This window comes from Mugil cephalus, chromosome 11, assembly GCF_022458985.1.
Source record: "Mugil cephalus isolate CIBA_MC_2020 chromosome 11, CIBA_Mcephalus_1.1, whole genome shotgun sequence".
Taxonomy (NCBI): domain Eukaryota; kingdom Metazoa; phylum Chordata; class Actinopteri; order Mugiliformes; family Mugilidae; genus Mugil; species Mugil cephalus.
The window spans coordinates 9477702-9494492 of record NC_061780.1 but is presented as its reverse complement, the minus strand read 5'-3'; the positions used below and the strand labels follow the sequence as shown (position 1 = coordinate 9494492).

Here is a 16791-nt window from a genome sequence, read left to right as displayed (position 1 = left end):
CCAGAAATACATATATTCTATAGTCAGAGGGGTACGCCTATAACATAACAGACGTCCATCGACTATAAGATAAAGATGTTCGTTTACATTTAGTCTACATCTACATTTAGTCGGTGCACGTCCTAAAAATAAGAGGGTCCACTTTAAGCCGTGTCGGATGCTGAGAGATGCTCTGATCTTCCGGCTCTCTCTCTCTCTCTCTCTATCTCTCTCTCTCTCTCTCTCTCTCTCTCCTCTCGCCGTGAACGCGCTCACGCCTGCCGGTGCACAGTGAGATGCGCATGTGACGACAAAAGCAGACGCAGGACCCGGTTTCTCTCTTTCATACTCTGCCATCAAGACTCCGGCAAGACCTCCTCCTCAGTCGACATTCCCAGGCTGCTCCGACCTGAACAGACCAGGTCTGCTCGGATCTAACTGCACGCAGGTCAGTGTGTGATGAGAGAGAGAGAGAGGCTGGCTTATTATCTCGCACAAGACCCCAGACAGTTGGACGGTAGGTCCTCCCACCGGCGTCTGCCTATTTATACGGTTAGAAAGACATTTGTGACAACATAACAGGACGCAACCTGGAGATAGAGAGATACACCTCACCGCGGTAAGAGATCCAGCTCTTGGTTGAATGTTGCGGATGCCCTTTGAGTGTGTGTTTGACCTAAATTATGCAATGGTGGTGACATAGCGACTGTCGCATGTGCGCCTTGCGTCTTATTGGACGCAGGATGCTCGGAGTCAGGAGTGTAGTGGGAGATTTGAGCCTGTGCGTCCATGAGGATGGTGTGCATGATGGGGCAAGAGACTGCTGCATCATTCATTTCCTCCAGTAGCCTGCGCTTCAGCATCATCCGCGTATATAACCAGTCTAGCACTAGGTTGAATTTAACCTCATTTTGTAACTAACCTTCGGAACGATGCTTGTGAATTGTTTCAAAATACAGAGATTACACACACACACACACACACACACACACACACACACACACACACACACACACACACACACACACACACACACATATGCATAAAACACACCCAAATAGAAACGGGGGAGGGATTGTGGATGCTTTTCGAAACGAACAATACAAAATAATTCAATTTGTATTGTTGACTAACCGGAACATTCGCCTCGCCTTAAAGTTTTAACACATAGTTTAATTTAGCCCACAATACTCGGAGAATCATGTTCTAGAAAAGTATGGTTCGTCCTACACGCTGGACAGGAAGACCGTGCAAAACAATCGAACAAACAAAAAAAGATCTGATCCGCACGGATGATTTATTAAAGATACCATATATACGAAAGGGGCTACATGGGTTTATCGTTTATTTGCAATAATTTGTCATCCTCATGTCAAAATGATATATAACTGTATTATATAATAAGGGTAAACCGCACATGATACATACAGAACTGCTGTTGCATCATCTCTCAAAAGGGTGCAACACCTAACTGAGCTGGAATAGATACATTTGCTCAACCACAGCACTAAACTGAACTGCAACCTACCCATTTAAAACAAATGCTGCATGTAAGTGTGTGACTGAATCTTGTTCCATTTGCTTTAAAAGGCATTTAAAATTTTTGTTTTGCATTGTCAAAAGAATCAACTTCCAGGCTGGTTTAAAATTTTTTTTAAAAAAAGCTGAAACAATAAAACACAAGAAGGGAGTGCAAAATCAAACATTAAGCAAAAGAGAAACAAAACATCGTTTTAAACACTGTGGGGTTTATCAGATTGACCACTGACATAGAAATGCCAGCACCAGCCTGCCAACTGGGGGCACAACATTGTCCAAACGGGGCTGGCCGTGTGTGGAATCCAGTCGCTTTCATTGAAAAGGGTAAACAAGCAGATTACCAAAGACAACCAGCTGGGCTACAGACACAGGTCAGACAGGGGGTGCACGTGAAACCAGGCGAATGACACCGGAGACTTTTAAGGGAAATGAGCCGGAGTAGTAAGAAGTAAGACAAAACCGGCATGGGCAGTGTTGTGGTTTGAAGGGGGGGGGGGGCAAGAAGCCACTGTTCACTGTATCTGGTGCGTGATGTTTTGGCGGGAGTGCGTTTGGGCAGGAGCTGTGATGGTTTGGTCTGTCTGCATGCCAGGACCTCATTCTCACCCTGCTGCCGGTGAAAGAGTCGGTAAAGACATAAACAGGCCCAGTGGGATTAGGGCCCACCCGGAGGAGTGATCATAGGGGATTTGCTGCCCAGCGGGCACACAATAGCACTGTCTCGTAACACACAAACACGCACTACACATGCTCAGCGGCAACATTTCACAACAGACTCAAGCCTACATAAATCTGATTAGAACTCCCTTTTGTGTGGAAAGCGGCACCGGGGTTAGCAGAGGCGAGTCTCGCCGCGGGCCTTGTGTGACAGGACAGGGGGTGTGTGGACACCGGTGGCGGGACGGCAGTGAGGAAAGCTTGGGGCACGTTGTGTTGTGGCGGGGTGTTACCACGTGTGTGGAGTCCCAGACAGACAGGGGGAGGGGGGTGGAGGGGGTCACGGCCGTGTGTGGAAGCACAACAACAGGATGAATAAAGGTTTTCTCCCCCTCAGTGTGTGTTTCTGAATCAGCTGATGATGTGGATGGAGACAGACATGGCTAACAACACTGGCAGACACAAAGAAATTAAGCCGGTTTGAACCTGTTCAAAAAATTTGTCCCAGACACCTGGAAACAGTGATGGAACAAAGCAGAAATGAGGCTCTGCTTTTAGCTGATGGTATTGAATGGACAGCTACAGACTAGTCTGGAAATATCTTAACATTTCTACTATTCTGTCCCTCCTTACAGCCGGCTCTGGCCCAGGCTATAGCCATGCCTCTGCTGGAAGAGACCACTCTACCCCAAGACCACCCACCCACTGTCCCTGTGGTCATCATAGGTAATTTTTACCCCACAGATTCCTTAATTGCTTTTACATGATGAATCCAACCTGAATGCAATCCTGCACACATTCACATTTTGCCTTTTGAGGCGCTAATCACTGCAGTTTCTCAAACCTCTGTTGGTTGTAGGTAATGGACCATCAGGTATTTGTCTGTCCTACCTTTTGAGCGGATACAAGCCCTACTTAGACACGACAACTGTCCACCCAAACCCAATACTATACAGGAAACTGCAGGAGACCAAACATCTCCCCATCACAGAACAGGTTAAAAAAACAAAAACAAACTACAATTTCCCTGCTAATCTAAACATAATCACACAGCCACTCAGGTTTGGACCTTTTTTTTTTTTTTTTGGCAGGATCTGGAATATTTAAGTGAGGGTCTCGAGGGGAGATCAGGTAATCCCGTGGCTGTGCTTTTTGACACTTTGCTGCACCCAAATGCTGACTTTGGCTACGAGTTCCCTCCTGTACTTCAGTGGCGGAGGGACAAGCAGCAACACATCCCACATCTGGTTCTGGGGAGAGCAACACCCGGGGGTGCCTGGCATGTAAGTTCATCGGCCACAACTTTGTAACAATACGTAATTTTAGACGATGCCTTTGTTATGTCAGTGACCTTGCCTCTCGCATCTCCTCAGGCGATGGAGGGTTCGATGCTGACTATTAGTCTTGGCATCTGGATGGAGCTTCCAGGGGTCAACTATAGAGACTTGACCAATGGAAAACGCAGGTAAAGAGATAAGTCTGACAGCCAAGACTCAAGCTTCAGTTAAACTCTACCTTCTTCCTTATCTCTGTCCCCTCTCTCTAGGGATGTAACCAATGATAGAGCAACCCCCGAAGAGATCTCGTCCTATTACCGCAACTATGTGAAGCTAAAGGGTCTCCAAAAGAATTTTGTTGACAACACCTATGTGACCTCCGTCCAGAAACTCTCCCGGGGGCACGATGGGGAAGGTTTGAAAAATGGGCACACTGATCCAGGAGATGAAGGGGTGGGGAATAATGGGAATCAAGGCTTTGAGGGAAACGGAGTAGAGTGTGTAAATAGTGGAGGAGCAGGTGCTCTTTGGGAAATAAGGGGATACCAGCAGGTGCAGAATGACACTCATGTCCCCTTCTCTCTGTTTGCTGAGAACGTAGTCCTAGCCACTGGTGCATCAGATTCACCCGTTCGTTTAGGCACAGAAGGGGAGGACCTACCTTTTGTATTCCACAGTATCTCTGACCTGGGCTTGGCTGTAAGCCGGAGAAAACTGGATATGAACTCTGATCCAGTTCTAATCGTAGGTGCCGGTTTAAGTGCTGCTGATGCGGTTCTGTGTGCTTGCAACAGCAATATTAGAGTGATTCATGTTTTTCGTAAGAGGGTAGACGACCCAGACCTCATCTTTAAGCAGCTGCCCAAGACCCTGTATCCAGAGTACCACAAAGTCTACAACATGATGTGTTCTCAGACCTACACAAATGTGGATCCTTCTTCAGGTCCCAACAGACCCCAGGTGGTTAGCATTGCCTCTTCCGTATGTGCCAAGATGTGCCCCAAACCCCAACTTGTTGCAGGGAACATGGCTGGTAATACCAGTGTCAGTCTCCTTCCTGACTACACCAGTTTCCCTGAACACTGCGTGGTGTCCTTCCAGTCTGACATGAAGTGTTTGCTGCAGGGGAACAACTCCCTCAAAGCCTTCAAGATCTCCATGGCCCTGGTCCTAATTGGGACAAACCCAAACTTGTTTTTCTTGAAGGGGCAGGGCCAGTACCTGGGTCAGGATCCAACAAAACCCATCTCCTGCAAGCAAAACCCCATTGACATCCACCCCTACACTTTTGAGTGTACCAAGGAGCCAGGTTTGTTTGCCATGGGCCCGTTGGTGGGAGACAACTTTGTTCGTTTTTTGAAGGGTGGGGCATTAGGCATCTCCTCCTGTCTGCTGAAGAGACTCAAGAAGAAAGGGAAGCTCATCAGCAGTGGAGGAAATAACATCTTGGAAACATGATGGAGAAAAGTGCACAACACACCGAGTCTTGGGAGCAGGTTTCAAACTCTTTTACCAACTGAGGGGGGAGTTCATATATGTTTTTGGCATTAACGCAGTGTTTTCTCATCAAAGGCGGTTTTACAACATTGAGACCAAAAGGACAATGGATGTACACCAATTAGTTTCTACAGAAACAAAGAACCGTTTTCAAGAATCTGACTTCATATGAAGTCCCCATATGTCCAAGCTACAATGTGCCAATGTTTTCTAATCAATCTGTAACCTCATAACAGACAAGGACCTTATTTTCATCAGGTTATTTAATCATTCACTACGTGTCTTCAACTTGTTGTTTTTATCATGCTTTGGGTCTTATTTAACCTAGCTGTTAAGAAAAACTAAAGATATAAGACCACTACTTCATTTCAAAAGATGTAACTTACTGATGTAGTTGTGTAAGTGGCATGTGCTCTGAGAGCAGCCTGTGGCCCCACTTACAAATCTACAAACTGTAGGTAACACAACCATGGGTGGCGTTTGCTAAATGACGCACACACCAGATTCTTCTCAGAACCTGTGACCCAACAAGTTAATGGATAATAGGTCTTAACGTTCCTGATTATTGAGCCTTTTTTTCTTTAATTCTTCTTTTAGCCGCTGTTCTAGGTAGTTGGAGCTGTAGACTAATAAATCTGACCCATTGCTTTGGTTATACTGCGACTGAAAGGCTTCTATGCAAACAATTTCCCTTGCAGATCTGAATGAATTCTTGCACACAGAATGCTAATTTTATTTGTATTACAGTAACCTGAGAACACATTAAAGACCACACTTTAAAGGTACTTCTCTTCATATAGCAAACACTTGTTATCTTTATCTGAGACATAGACACTTAGGGCAACACTGACCCATGTTTGTTATTGGATTAAAAAAAAAAAGATGGACGTGTTGTTCTCTGACAGAGTACTAAGTTGTCGTAGGTAATTCATAGAAGATAGGTTAAAAGAAGAAACACTAGTGTGATCCTCCAATTTGAAAGATAATTAACAATTATATAATAACTAGAAACTAGTGCAAATGTTATGTCTTGCTATGATGATCCATTTATCCCAATGCAGAATATTAAAAAGTATTCTTGTCATTTTGGGCAGAATCATTCCCAACTCTAAACACATATAGACACACAAGGGTATCTAAGACATAAGGGTCTTTACAAAGTCAAAACAGGACAATCACACCACCCACTAGTTTGGGTGCAACAGTAGTACATGTTGCACCATGTAAAGGCTCGCATCTGCTTAATATTTTACAATTTACTACTAATCTAGCACTGTAGTGGTATTAGTTTTTCTTGATCAAGTGAAATGTGATTCACAACGGTCGAAGTTAAAAAATTTTTTATTTCCATAGCTATTTCCAAAATACACTAAACACGTCAAACGTTCACAGGTGAAATCATGTTAACTTTAGCAGTTAGTGTGTGTATTTTGAATTCTTGTGTCATGATTTAAAATCATCTCTGCAGTAAACAGCCATGACTGTTTTGTTAAGTGCCAAATAACAGAAAGGGTTAAGAGGAGTCGCAGTCAAGCTTTCATTTGTATATTTTTCAGTCTTTTAAACGCTATTTTGAAAAATGTGATGCCACATGCATTTATTTTTTGGGTGCCATGAACAGGTAACTCGTTTACTGCGATGTGACACTTTTGACTATTTTGTAGGGATGTTCTTCTTTTGCTTCTTTCAACGCAATCTATATCAGTATTGGGGGCTGATGCATTACTAAATAGCACATTATGTAGTCTTATTACTTCAGTTTAACACATTGTTTAGGTAATAAACTAGTTAACTAGTGAAAATGTTACTTGTGTTAACAATTGAATCTGAGCTACCTTGATGCTTTTTCCACTGACTTCTAAATATTGTTTTGATATAAATATTAAATATATGCATGCAGGCATGAACTACTGCCTAGCAGCAGCTAGTACTACTGTACAGAGGACTGGCTGACTCAAGATATTTTGTTTCTTAAAGATAAAACTATGAGGCTGTTCGGGTGAGACATACATGTCCACTGCTTTAAAGCATGACGTTTAATTTCTTGTGTCAGTCTCAACATTTGAGTCCAGATCTGTATGAGTTTTGTAACACAAGTATTTCAGTAATAAGAAAAATAATAATATTGCAACACAGAAAAAAAAAAAAACATGTGTTTATAACTTCTTAGATCAGTCTGCAGCCTAAGAAAAAAGAGACTTCTGTTAACTCACCATTCCTGCTGAATGGTGAGTTAACTCTCTATTCTGTGAATCCAACCATCTGCACAGTAATGCCAGCAGATGTTTGGAGTAACGACGACTTATCTGAAGAGTTTCAGATCTGGTAAAGTGCCTAAAGAGTTGGCTCAGTGGAGATGGCTTAAGAAATGATAACACTTGAATCCCTCTCAAGTTTATAGTCCTGCTAAAACCAGGGAACACTCTAGGTCTTAACTTCAAAACGAAGGAACGGTTGCTTTCAGCATGTAGACTTTTAAAGCTCTCTTGTACAACTCAAGACTTTTTAATGTTTTGTATGCCATAATTTTTTATTAATAACAAATAAAAACTTTGAGAAAAATCTCTGAACATTAGACTGCTTTGTCACATTTTTTGCTGTCAGTGGCTTAATTAGACTCTGAATATGTTTATGAACATTAACAACACAAAGCAAATATCAGTGAAATACAAAAAACATGCAGATTTTTTTCTGAAATTATTTCTGGAGTCCTTTTTATATATACTTCCTGTGTATTTGAAATGAATTCCCATCCGGAAGATGTCCACATGAAGGCATTTCATCTTCTCTTGGTTAGTTTGGAGGGGTTGTACCTAAAGACACAAACACACACATCATACGTCTGTCCATGTGAGGATGGGCTTTTAACATTCCTCATGGATCACTCCTCAATGTCCTCAGAGGCATTTTGAACAAACAATAAAAACAGGCCAAATTAAGCGCTGTAAAACACGGACAGTGTTTGAACAGCTTAAAGCAAACAAGCTTCCTATAAACCTCGTCTGGAAACTTCGTTTAGGCCCACCCCCCAAAAAATACTGGATTGTTTTCTTAGCAGCGGAGTCTGTTCCCCGGCTACGCATGACTGACTGAGCATGACTCAGTGATCAAACAGCTCAGCCTGACACACACACACACACAAAATCAATCTCAGACTGTCTCTTTTCTGCTTAGTCAAAGAAAACACGGCAGCGCCAGCTTACATCACTTCTGTTACCCCGGCAACCGCTGTGACGACAGAATCACTATGTTCTGATTGGTTAACGTGGAGCCACAGAGGCCCCATCTCCATAACACCCAGTTAATTATGTTGTCTGCGCTTGATTATAATGAGTGAGGGTCCACAGACAGATTTTTATATTTTTATCACAATGACTATCACGCATGTTAAGTGAGGAGACAGGCAGCTTTGACACGAGAGACAAAATGTTTCACTCATTACACATTTAAATGTCCAAGAGAAACAAACACATGTAACTGGACTCGTTCAGTTTCTTTAAGACGTTTCATCCGAGCAGCTTCTTCAGTTCTAAGAGACGGGTGGGAAGTTGAGGTTTAAATATGAAACTGTGGGTAAAACCATCAGAAACTTGCTTGATTTGTTTCTGTAGAAACCAGAAACTTGGTTACCGTTAGTGACAGGCTCTGATCTCAAGGTGTGGATGGTGCTGAACGTTCTTGGGGACTTCCTGGGGTTAAGACTGTATTGGAAATTATATCTCAGTCCACCTCCTCTGTCAAGAGAAGGTTTTTTCGCTATGACATAGATTTCTTGCTTTCACTCAAACTCTCAGGTAACAACGTCAAATTCTTAGCCAGAGAAGACAGATGGTTTGAGGGACGAGTAAACCAGCCTCCCTCCAGTGAAATGTCTTCTCAAAACTCTACAAGTCCAAGCCTTTTAGCTCAACAGTATAGTTTTCTTTAACATCATTTTATGTGATGAGTTTTCAAATGAAGACAATTGAAAAACAGTGGAGCCTTTCTTTGGTCCTCCAGCCCCCCTACGACCCTCTAGAGGACAAGCGGTTACAGAAAACGAACAAACGAACAAACCAAGTCAGAGGTAACAAACAAGACTAAAGTAACCAAAGAGGCTGGAAGATCTGAAATCGTTACTAAAAATAAACAGAATAACATTAATAAATGAAATAATGGACCGCTGTCAAACCTAATTGTGACTAGTGACTACGTAGATGCCTTACAGGAAGACGCTGAGTAGAGATAACAAGGTTACTTCACATCATCTTCTAACAGAGCAAGACTTCCAGTATCTCACCTGAAGAGATCATCTCCTATGGTCTCGTCTCGTCTGTTCTGACGCTCCTCCTGAAAAACAGCCATCGATTCAAACCACAAATCACACACTAAATCAAACACTAAAACAAAAATCGAACAAATAAGAAGGCAGACAGTACCTCCGCAGCATCTTTCAGCCATTCATCCAGATCGGAGTTCTTGCCCCTGGCGTGAACCAGCAGATCAGGTCCTCCGATAATTTGTGGGGAGCCCTTTGCAACTAGCATGTTCTTCTGTCACAAACAAGAAAATACATGAGTTTCCACTTTGCCTTGAGGCTGAAAGCTGAATTTGGACAGGCACACAACAACATGGACCTCTGTCTCATAAATAATTGAAATGTTGTGAAGAAAATAAATTCTGATGTCAGCGGAGGAAAAGAAACTTTGGTGGAATTAAAAATCCATGCAACAATACATTTGAGCCATTTTTGTTTTAAAATATTTAAAAACACGACCACAGAGGTTTTGGGGAGTTTTATAATTTATTGTATATTTCAAACAAACCTCTGCTTTGTGTGTGTTTCGTGTGTGTTGGATTGCGGTCTGACCTTGCGGAAACATTTGAAGTTGTTTCCGTAGCCGTTTCCTCGCATCTGTTTTGGTTCGACTTTGGGCGGCGCTGTCACGGTGAGTGATCGAAACTCCACCAACAACAGCTTCTTAGGAAGGTTTTCATCGATCTTTGGTTCCTGCAAAACATCAGACAAAGACACATGTTACTTTATGTTATGACCGATCAACAAATTTATAGCAGTAGTTGACTTTAATTGGATCCTTGGGGATATGAATGTATCGGAACTAAAAATATATTTAAGGTTTTTGACTTGAGTAATTATCACAGAACACTAAAAAGATACTAAACACTTCTTTAGTCTTTGACATTTCTTTAGTACGACACTTCAGTAACATCACTGCGTCTTCTTAGTAGGAACAACCACAGCCGGCCCAACCAGGTTCACCTAAAGGACCTCAGACCCTCGAATAACATCACTGTTCATCTTCAGTGTTCTGTCTAAATCCTAAAGACACAGGAAACGTCACAGCATAAACTGCACTGGGGAGATTTTAACAACAACAACGAGCAGACATTAAAAAAACTGAAATTTGATGCTCTGAGACGTGAAGCCGTGAGCTGCTGAAACCCTTTTAATGTGCTATTTAACAAACAGTGTTGCAGTTGGAAATAAGACGTCTTTACAGACTTTGATGTGTCCTGCACTTTTTGTCTTTCCAGGGCTTTGAGGACAGGCTGCACTGATGAATATGTAAGGCTTGAAAAATACATCATTAGGAAATACTGTAGCTAGAAAACGGTAGCCACTCAAAGAGAGGAACACTGTAACAGCTTGAGCTTTCACACGACTTACTCCGACCTCCTCCTTGACCATAACAGGCCTCAGCGGGGTTTTAGGTTCTTCTTTAGGTTGGCAGATATCTGCGCTGAGCAGTTCTACATCCTGCAGAAAAAGACAAGTTGGAAACTGAGCTATAGTGAGATGTGCATACAAAACAACCAAATAAGGCCATTGTTTTAAAAAAATGAATGAAACTTCCTCACCTCAATGAAAGACCCTTCGTCCTCTTCGAAAGGCATTACGGTTTTACTTGAGCTGGCGGACGATTTCTGTGGAGGTTTACTAGACTTGTGGTAACTTGTCACGTAGTCCGTGGGATGAACCGGCTCCGTCTTGATGGAAGCACGATGCTGTTCAGGCTGTGGTTTCTTAGGGGGCCCTGATTCCTTCGCCATGCCCACCTCCTCAGGCCTTTTTACACTTTTTCCATTTTCTTCAACGTGGACCCGTTGCCTCTTGCATGAGGACGAAGTCTCCTCAGAATTCAAGCCTTGTTTCTGTGTGGCTGGACTGAACGCTTTTGGTTGAGCTTGGTGCTTGCCTTGATCATCATCTTCATCCATGAAGTCCATATCCAGAGACATAATAGACTCCAGCTCGTCTATCTGTATCTCTTGTTCCATCTCCTTCCTCTTTCTACTCCGTGGTTCCTCTGAGAGAGTCTCCGACTGAGCCGTGAACAAGTCCGCTGCTGACCCGTGTGGAGTGTGGGACGCAGGCCCTCTGAGTGCAGGCGAAGGGCTTTCTTTGTGCATGGTGGAGGAGTTTGGTGCTTGAGACGAGATGGATGATTCCAGCACGGGACGCTTCGGCTCTGACATGCCGGCGGAGAGCTCGTCCTCCAAAGGCCTTGATGAGAGGGTGAAACACACACAGAGACAGTGACTAACCACCCATTGTTGGCAGTCGAAGGTGTATTTGTTATGGCTGGTTGTACAATTAGTATCAGCTTGCAGCTTTAAAAAAAGATCAGAGATGTTTACCTTTTCTTGTTGACAGCCTGAAAGAAATTGGTCAGAGTGGACTGTTTCTGTGGGGAAGCCTGTGCAGAGGGTTTATATTTCTGAGGAGACTGCTTATAAAAGGGGGCCTTCATTCCACTGTTGGTCCTAGAGGTGGATGTTGGGGGTCTGATGTGAGCACTGCCTGAACCTAAAAGAACAAAACCCTTTGAGTTTAAAGAATATTTCTTAAAGCATTAGACGCATTAGATCAGTGCTTTCATGACGAGTAAATTCAAAGAATAGTCTGATAGATTTTTGTTTGAAGCAGTGTTTGGAAAACGAAAACCGACAGCTGGTACCAGACTCTGTAAGTGAGTTCAATAGAGAGAAAGATGGATCTGTGGACCTCTAAATAATTCCTGCAGCTACCTGTTAGTGTGGAGTCAGGTTTCTTCCTCTGAGAGTCTATGATCTCTCCAGTGTTGCACGATGAGCTCATTGTATCAGCCACAATACACTGCATGGCGGCCTTCTTAGCTGTGAGTTTGGATCCGTGGGGCTGACCGGCTCTCTGGTTCTGCTTCTTCTCTGGAGTTTCTTCTACAGATGCCACCCTGCTCACCTCGCATACTGCATATGGATTCCTAGCAGAAAAAAAAAATAAAATTATACACATCATTCTGGAGCAAAAACAAGAACTTTAACACTCAGTGTGTGTCTGTGAGGGCTTGTCCGTGCCTCTGTGATTGTTCTGTGTTCACTGCATAAGCTGTGATGTTCTGAGATGCTGCAGGTAACACAGTCTCATCCACAGCCACGCTCTGTGACAGCGATGCACTTGGGATTCTGGGTTTCATTTTCGGGACACTGTCTACAACACAAAAAAAAAAAGATACAAACACATCAGAAAAGAAAACACAGATGAAAACGATAAAGTTCTCTATCTATCTGTCTGTTGGTCACCCACCTGAGTCTGATATGTGACTGGACGGATTGCAGTGCTTGTCACAGGAAGCAAGGATGGCAGCCAAACCAATTTCAGATTCTGTGATGACCCGTAGGCCCTTTCTGTGTCAGCGGTAATAAAAAAAAATACCAGAGAGACACATTTATAGTATTCAAAAACCACTCAGTCACACTGACAAGTACATTTTCCAAGCCCAGCCTAAAGTGTTTCCCTGTAGAGGAACAGGAGTTTGCACCTTTGAACGATGCTCTTCACAGAGTTTGCCCACTCTGTGGCAGAGGGAGGAAGAAGAGACTGTGAGTTGCCCGACATAACATCGACCACACAGCTCTGCGGCGACTCCAGCAGGTCCCGGGGCAGGGACCCCTCCTCCAGCAGCTGGCTCCTGCCACCTCCAAAACTCACTGGTGCACTCAGCCGCTTCAGCTGCAAAACGACAGAATAAAGCAGCGCCGTTTACCTCCATGTAGATTGTGTAGTTATTGCAGCAGTCAAATGTTGTTTCAGTCATGTAAACTTGCAACGTCACGCTTAGAAATGCAAAACCTCATAATGTGACAACTGTAGCCGCTCTCACGTGGCTTCTTTAAACAGAAGTGGAACCTCAACACAGGTGAGAAAGACGCAAGCAATACGAAGATTCAGAAGACGGCTTCAGTGTCTTCAGCAGCGTCAGCCACCTCACGACCAATGTCAAATGTCAGCGAGTCAGATGACTGTTGTGTCAATTAGGCAAAATGAGATGGCAGAGAGGTCACAGTGATACGTGTTTAGTTTAAGGTTCTGTGTATGATTCACAGCTGTAGCATTCATTAATGAAATGAAGACACGGATGTCTAGTGCTGAAAGGACGTGTCGATTAATTAACAAGTTAAATGGTAAAGACTGAAACTATGAGTTACTTATTTTAGTCAATTAAAATAAAACGTGAAATAAAAAAACCTGCTGTTGTAGTTGAGGATGATAATTAGTTTTCCTCTATATTGTTATTAAATAAAGCAATAAAATCTATATTTTTTTTCATTTAATGTGTAAGGTAATATGTGTAATTCCTTTAAAAAAAAAAGCTTGTAATTGCTGAGCAACAACTCTCCCGGAGGATCCCTGGCCGCTGATTGCCTGGTAACTGATATGTAGCTGCAAAACACTCGATCATGTGACATCATATCATTAGAATTAAAAGCTAACTGAAAAAGAAGAAGAGCAATGTAGGAACCATAAAATGTTCTCATGCCTTGTTTTCCTTCACTGAGAATGAATCAGCTGTAAATTTTGTATTATCTTAACTTTCACCTGCAAATGTGGCCAGAATATTAAAAGCTCGTAGATTATCACAAAGAAACAAGAAGCAGACCTGTTTGGCACTGAGGAAAACGAAGGTCTTCCCAGTGAAAAGCTGTTTGCGAAGTGGAAGCAATCCAACGTTCACGTCCTCTTTACTCAGGCTGGGCTCATCGATCTCTGGGATGAAGCTTGAAAATAATGCACAGAGGAGATAATGTTGCTCTGTGTACCCACTCGGGTTCGGCTCAGTGTCAGTGGGATGTCTGCACTTTACCTCTCAGCTTTAGGAGGTGGTAATTTTTGCTCGACGGCTCTGTTGAGCTCTGAGAAGAACTCTGGCTTCACAATGGGACGACAGCACAGCAGAGCAGAAATGGTCTGACCAAGAAAAACAGAAAGCACGTTGTCAGTCACACATCACATGGGATAATAAAGCAATAAAGTCTTGTCCTGACCTTGATGGTGACTTTAACCGAAGGCATGGCCAGGTGAGTGCAGTCCTGAGTCCAGTTGTTGACCAGCTTTCCACCCAAAGCCAACAGGGTCTGAGAGAGCGATGCCTTCCCATCGTTGTCCAAACACGATGAACTCACCACTGGCTTCTGATGACCCACACTGAGATACAAAACAAAATCTCAATAAAGAATTTGGGCTACGTGCAAACTATTTCTGGCTAATCTCAACTAACCAGCTCATATACATACCTGAATTTGCTTTCAAAAACCCCAAATGTAATAGTGTCTCCTGCCTTCAGGTTCACAGGTGCCGTTAGACGCTGGTTGTTGACAAATGTACCGTACTTGGAGGTGTCTTTTAGAGTGAGTGTCTAAAAATGAAATGCAGGCAATGAGAACCATAAGTCATCGTACAATCTTCGGTGCAATTATTAATAATTGTGAGAGAAAGTCATTCTTTAAAATTAAGCTAAGGATAGAAATCAAAGCTCAGCAGAAAAATATTAAAATGTAGAGGAAAACAGCCCTGACTTTATACCAAACAGGTATTAACAGGTATATTAGAGAGCCTTTAGACACTCTGATGGTGCAGAGGACACACAGTAACCCAGAAAGACAAAAAAAAAAAAAAAGAGGATTCAGAAAACACAAATCTGAAAATCAATGCAAGCATTTATCTTTTTTCTTGCAAATTACCTAAATTAAATGGTTATAGTTAGAATTAATGTCAAGACTTTGGGTGTAGTAATCCAGTCATGTGATGCCAGCGGAATGACGCCATCTTCTGTCGCAAAGTGGCATTACGCAGCAAATATTTCTAGAATCGAAATCAAGAGTCCTCTTCAGAGAAGATTTGTTGTGGTGATAAGTAAAATAAACATAAACAAGTCTGAAAAATCTAACAACAACGAAATGTACAAAAAGTGTAAGTGGAGGATGAACTGTAAAGCACAGACTGTGCATTAAGAAGGTGAGCATTAATTAAAACAAGTTACATTTATGTCACGTATGAGCTTAATAACAGTTTCAGATGGAAAGAAACTGTCCCTGTGGCATGAGGACGTTTTGATCCTCAGGGACTCAAAAAGTGTGTGTCCAAGGAGAGAGGAGACGGCTGCAATCGGTCCTGCAGAGAAGGAAAATTGCAGCCAGTCATCTTCTCAGCTGACCTAGTAATAACACGCTGAGCAGAGCTAGCATTAACACGCTGCAGTCTGCCTTATTATTATTGTCCCACAAATAATGATAAAAACCATCATGGATACTATGAAAATTTGTGGAATATGGAAGAAAATATCTTTTCTTAATGACATCTCAGCTACAGACAAAGAGAGGATGCAACCAGTGGCCTGGCGGCCCCAAAGTTGCTTCTCTAACGACGGCTACATTTGCATTGTTTTGCATACAGGATAATTTCCGTGTACAAGTTGATCAGTCCAAGTTTCTCTTCATGGACTTGAGTCCAGGACGCTCTGCTTCTCATTTATCTGTCTGCATGTCCAGTATTTCCCTCACCTCGTCAGAAGCCGTGAGGTGAGCGTGAGCCCTGCTGATGGACTGGTCGCTCTGGAGAATGATGTCACAGTTTTTGCGGCCGACCACATACCCTTTATCAGGGCGAAGGTAGTGGGTCTCCCCTAAGAGTGACAGATAGATAACAGATTACTGACTTTGTAATAAAAACATCTCAGACAACCGTCAACAGCGGTGTTTCCAAACTTGCACTACAACTTGAAATAAACCAGTGCATGTTGTTAAGTTTGCCAACCCCTTTTCCATGGATTTGTTTGACCAGGAAGTAATACTGATTCAAAACAAAACATCAGAACTTATTTGACTCAGTTCATGGTATCAGATTTCAACAACACAGACTCATGTCACCTGCAGAAGTTCGCAGACGACACTGTAATTGTGGGTTGTATCCGGACTGGATAAGAGCAGGAGGAAACAACAGGACTATTATAGTTTCATTATTATGTTATTTTATACTGTGATGAAGCCACTGGACACTGAATTTCCCTTGGTATACATGTATCTAATCTAATCTATGATAATAAGGGATATTTTGGGATGTACTTCTGAATTTAAATTAATTATTTAAATAATCTACATTCTCATGACATCGTGCAAAGAGTTCGTCATACCCACATAACTTCTTCTCAAAAACATCGTATTTCGGTGTCTGTTTAGCAGACTTTGACTGCAATTACAGAACATACGAAAACTATCTGTTTGCTAGCTGTCTGTTATATTGCTCCTCAGGCGGCTAACTGCAATCAAACCTTAACTCTAACTATATGACAGCGCGATAAGCCACCTTTAAACAGTGAGCCGTGATAGGAAAAAGTTACCTCCAGTTTGCAGGGGTGTGAGTATCCACATTTTACTGTCTTTTATGACTTTTTCATGAATTAAAACAACTGCCCAACAACAACACGGTGGTATTTCGCAGCGCGCCACGTTTTGACGTCATAACTTTGCGCCGGTGTTTCAAAATAAAAGTCCCTTTCCTCTCATCAGGTCTAATCTTGCTCTT

The 16791-nt window shown here is 42.6% G+C and overlaps 2 protein-coding genes across 4 annotated transcripts; one reads left to right on the top strand and one right to left on the bottom strand.

The window, feature by feature from the left end:
* The first annotated feature begins 262 nt into the window (after positions 1 to 262).
* Positions 263 to 7519, top strand: osgin2 (oxidative stress induced growth inhibitor family member 2). 2 transcript variants are annotated; one of them, XM_047599417.1, is made up of 6 exons: positions 263 to 427; positions 2811 to 2901; positions 3035 to 3171; positions 3267 to 3458; positions 3549 to 3640; positions 3722 to 7519. In XM_047599417.1, the coding sequence occupies exons 2-6, from the start codon at positions 2835 to 2837 to the stop codon at positions 4908 to 4910; spliced, it is 1677 nt and encodes a 558-aa protein (XP_047455373.1). In that variant the 5' UTR covers positions 263 to 427; positions 2811 to 2834; the 3' UTR covers positions 4911 to 7519. The 2 variants fall into 2 exon arrangements, with proteins under 2 accessions (XP_047455373.1, XP_047455374.1); XM_047599418.1 differs by lacking the exon at positions 263 to 427 and adding an exon at positions 453 to 598.
* nbn (nibrin) lies at positions 7461 to 16732 on the bottom strand. 2 transcript variants are annotated; one of them, XM_047599415.1, is made up of 17 exons: positions 16607 to 16732; positions 15771 to 15892; positions 14505 to 14626; positions 14256 to 14415; positions 14075 to 14178; positions 13871 to 13988; positions 12752 to 12942; positions 12517 to 12617; positions 12288 to 12420; positions 11979 to 12193; positions 11589 to 11757; positions 10809 to 11454; positions 10618 to 10707; positions 9799 to 9939; positions 9368 to 9481; positions 9229 to 9278; positions 7461 to 7762 (listed from the first exon to the last, which is right to left on the bottom strand). In XM_047599415.1, the coding sequence occupies exons 1-17, from the start codon at positions 16635 to 16637 to the stop codon at positions 7729 to 7731; spliced, it is 2541 nt and encodes an 846-aa protein (XP_047455371.1). In that variant the 5' UTR covers positions 16638 to 16732; the 3' UTR covers positions 7461 to 7728. The 2 variants fall into 2 exon arrangements, with proteins under 2 accessions (XP_047455371.1, XP_047455372.1); XM_047599416.1 differs by having other exon boundaries at positions 9368 to 9478.
* Positions 16733 to 16791: the final 59 nt, after the last annotated feature.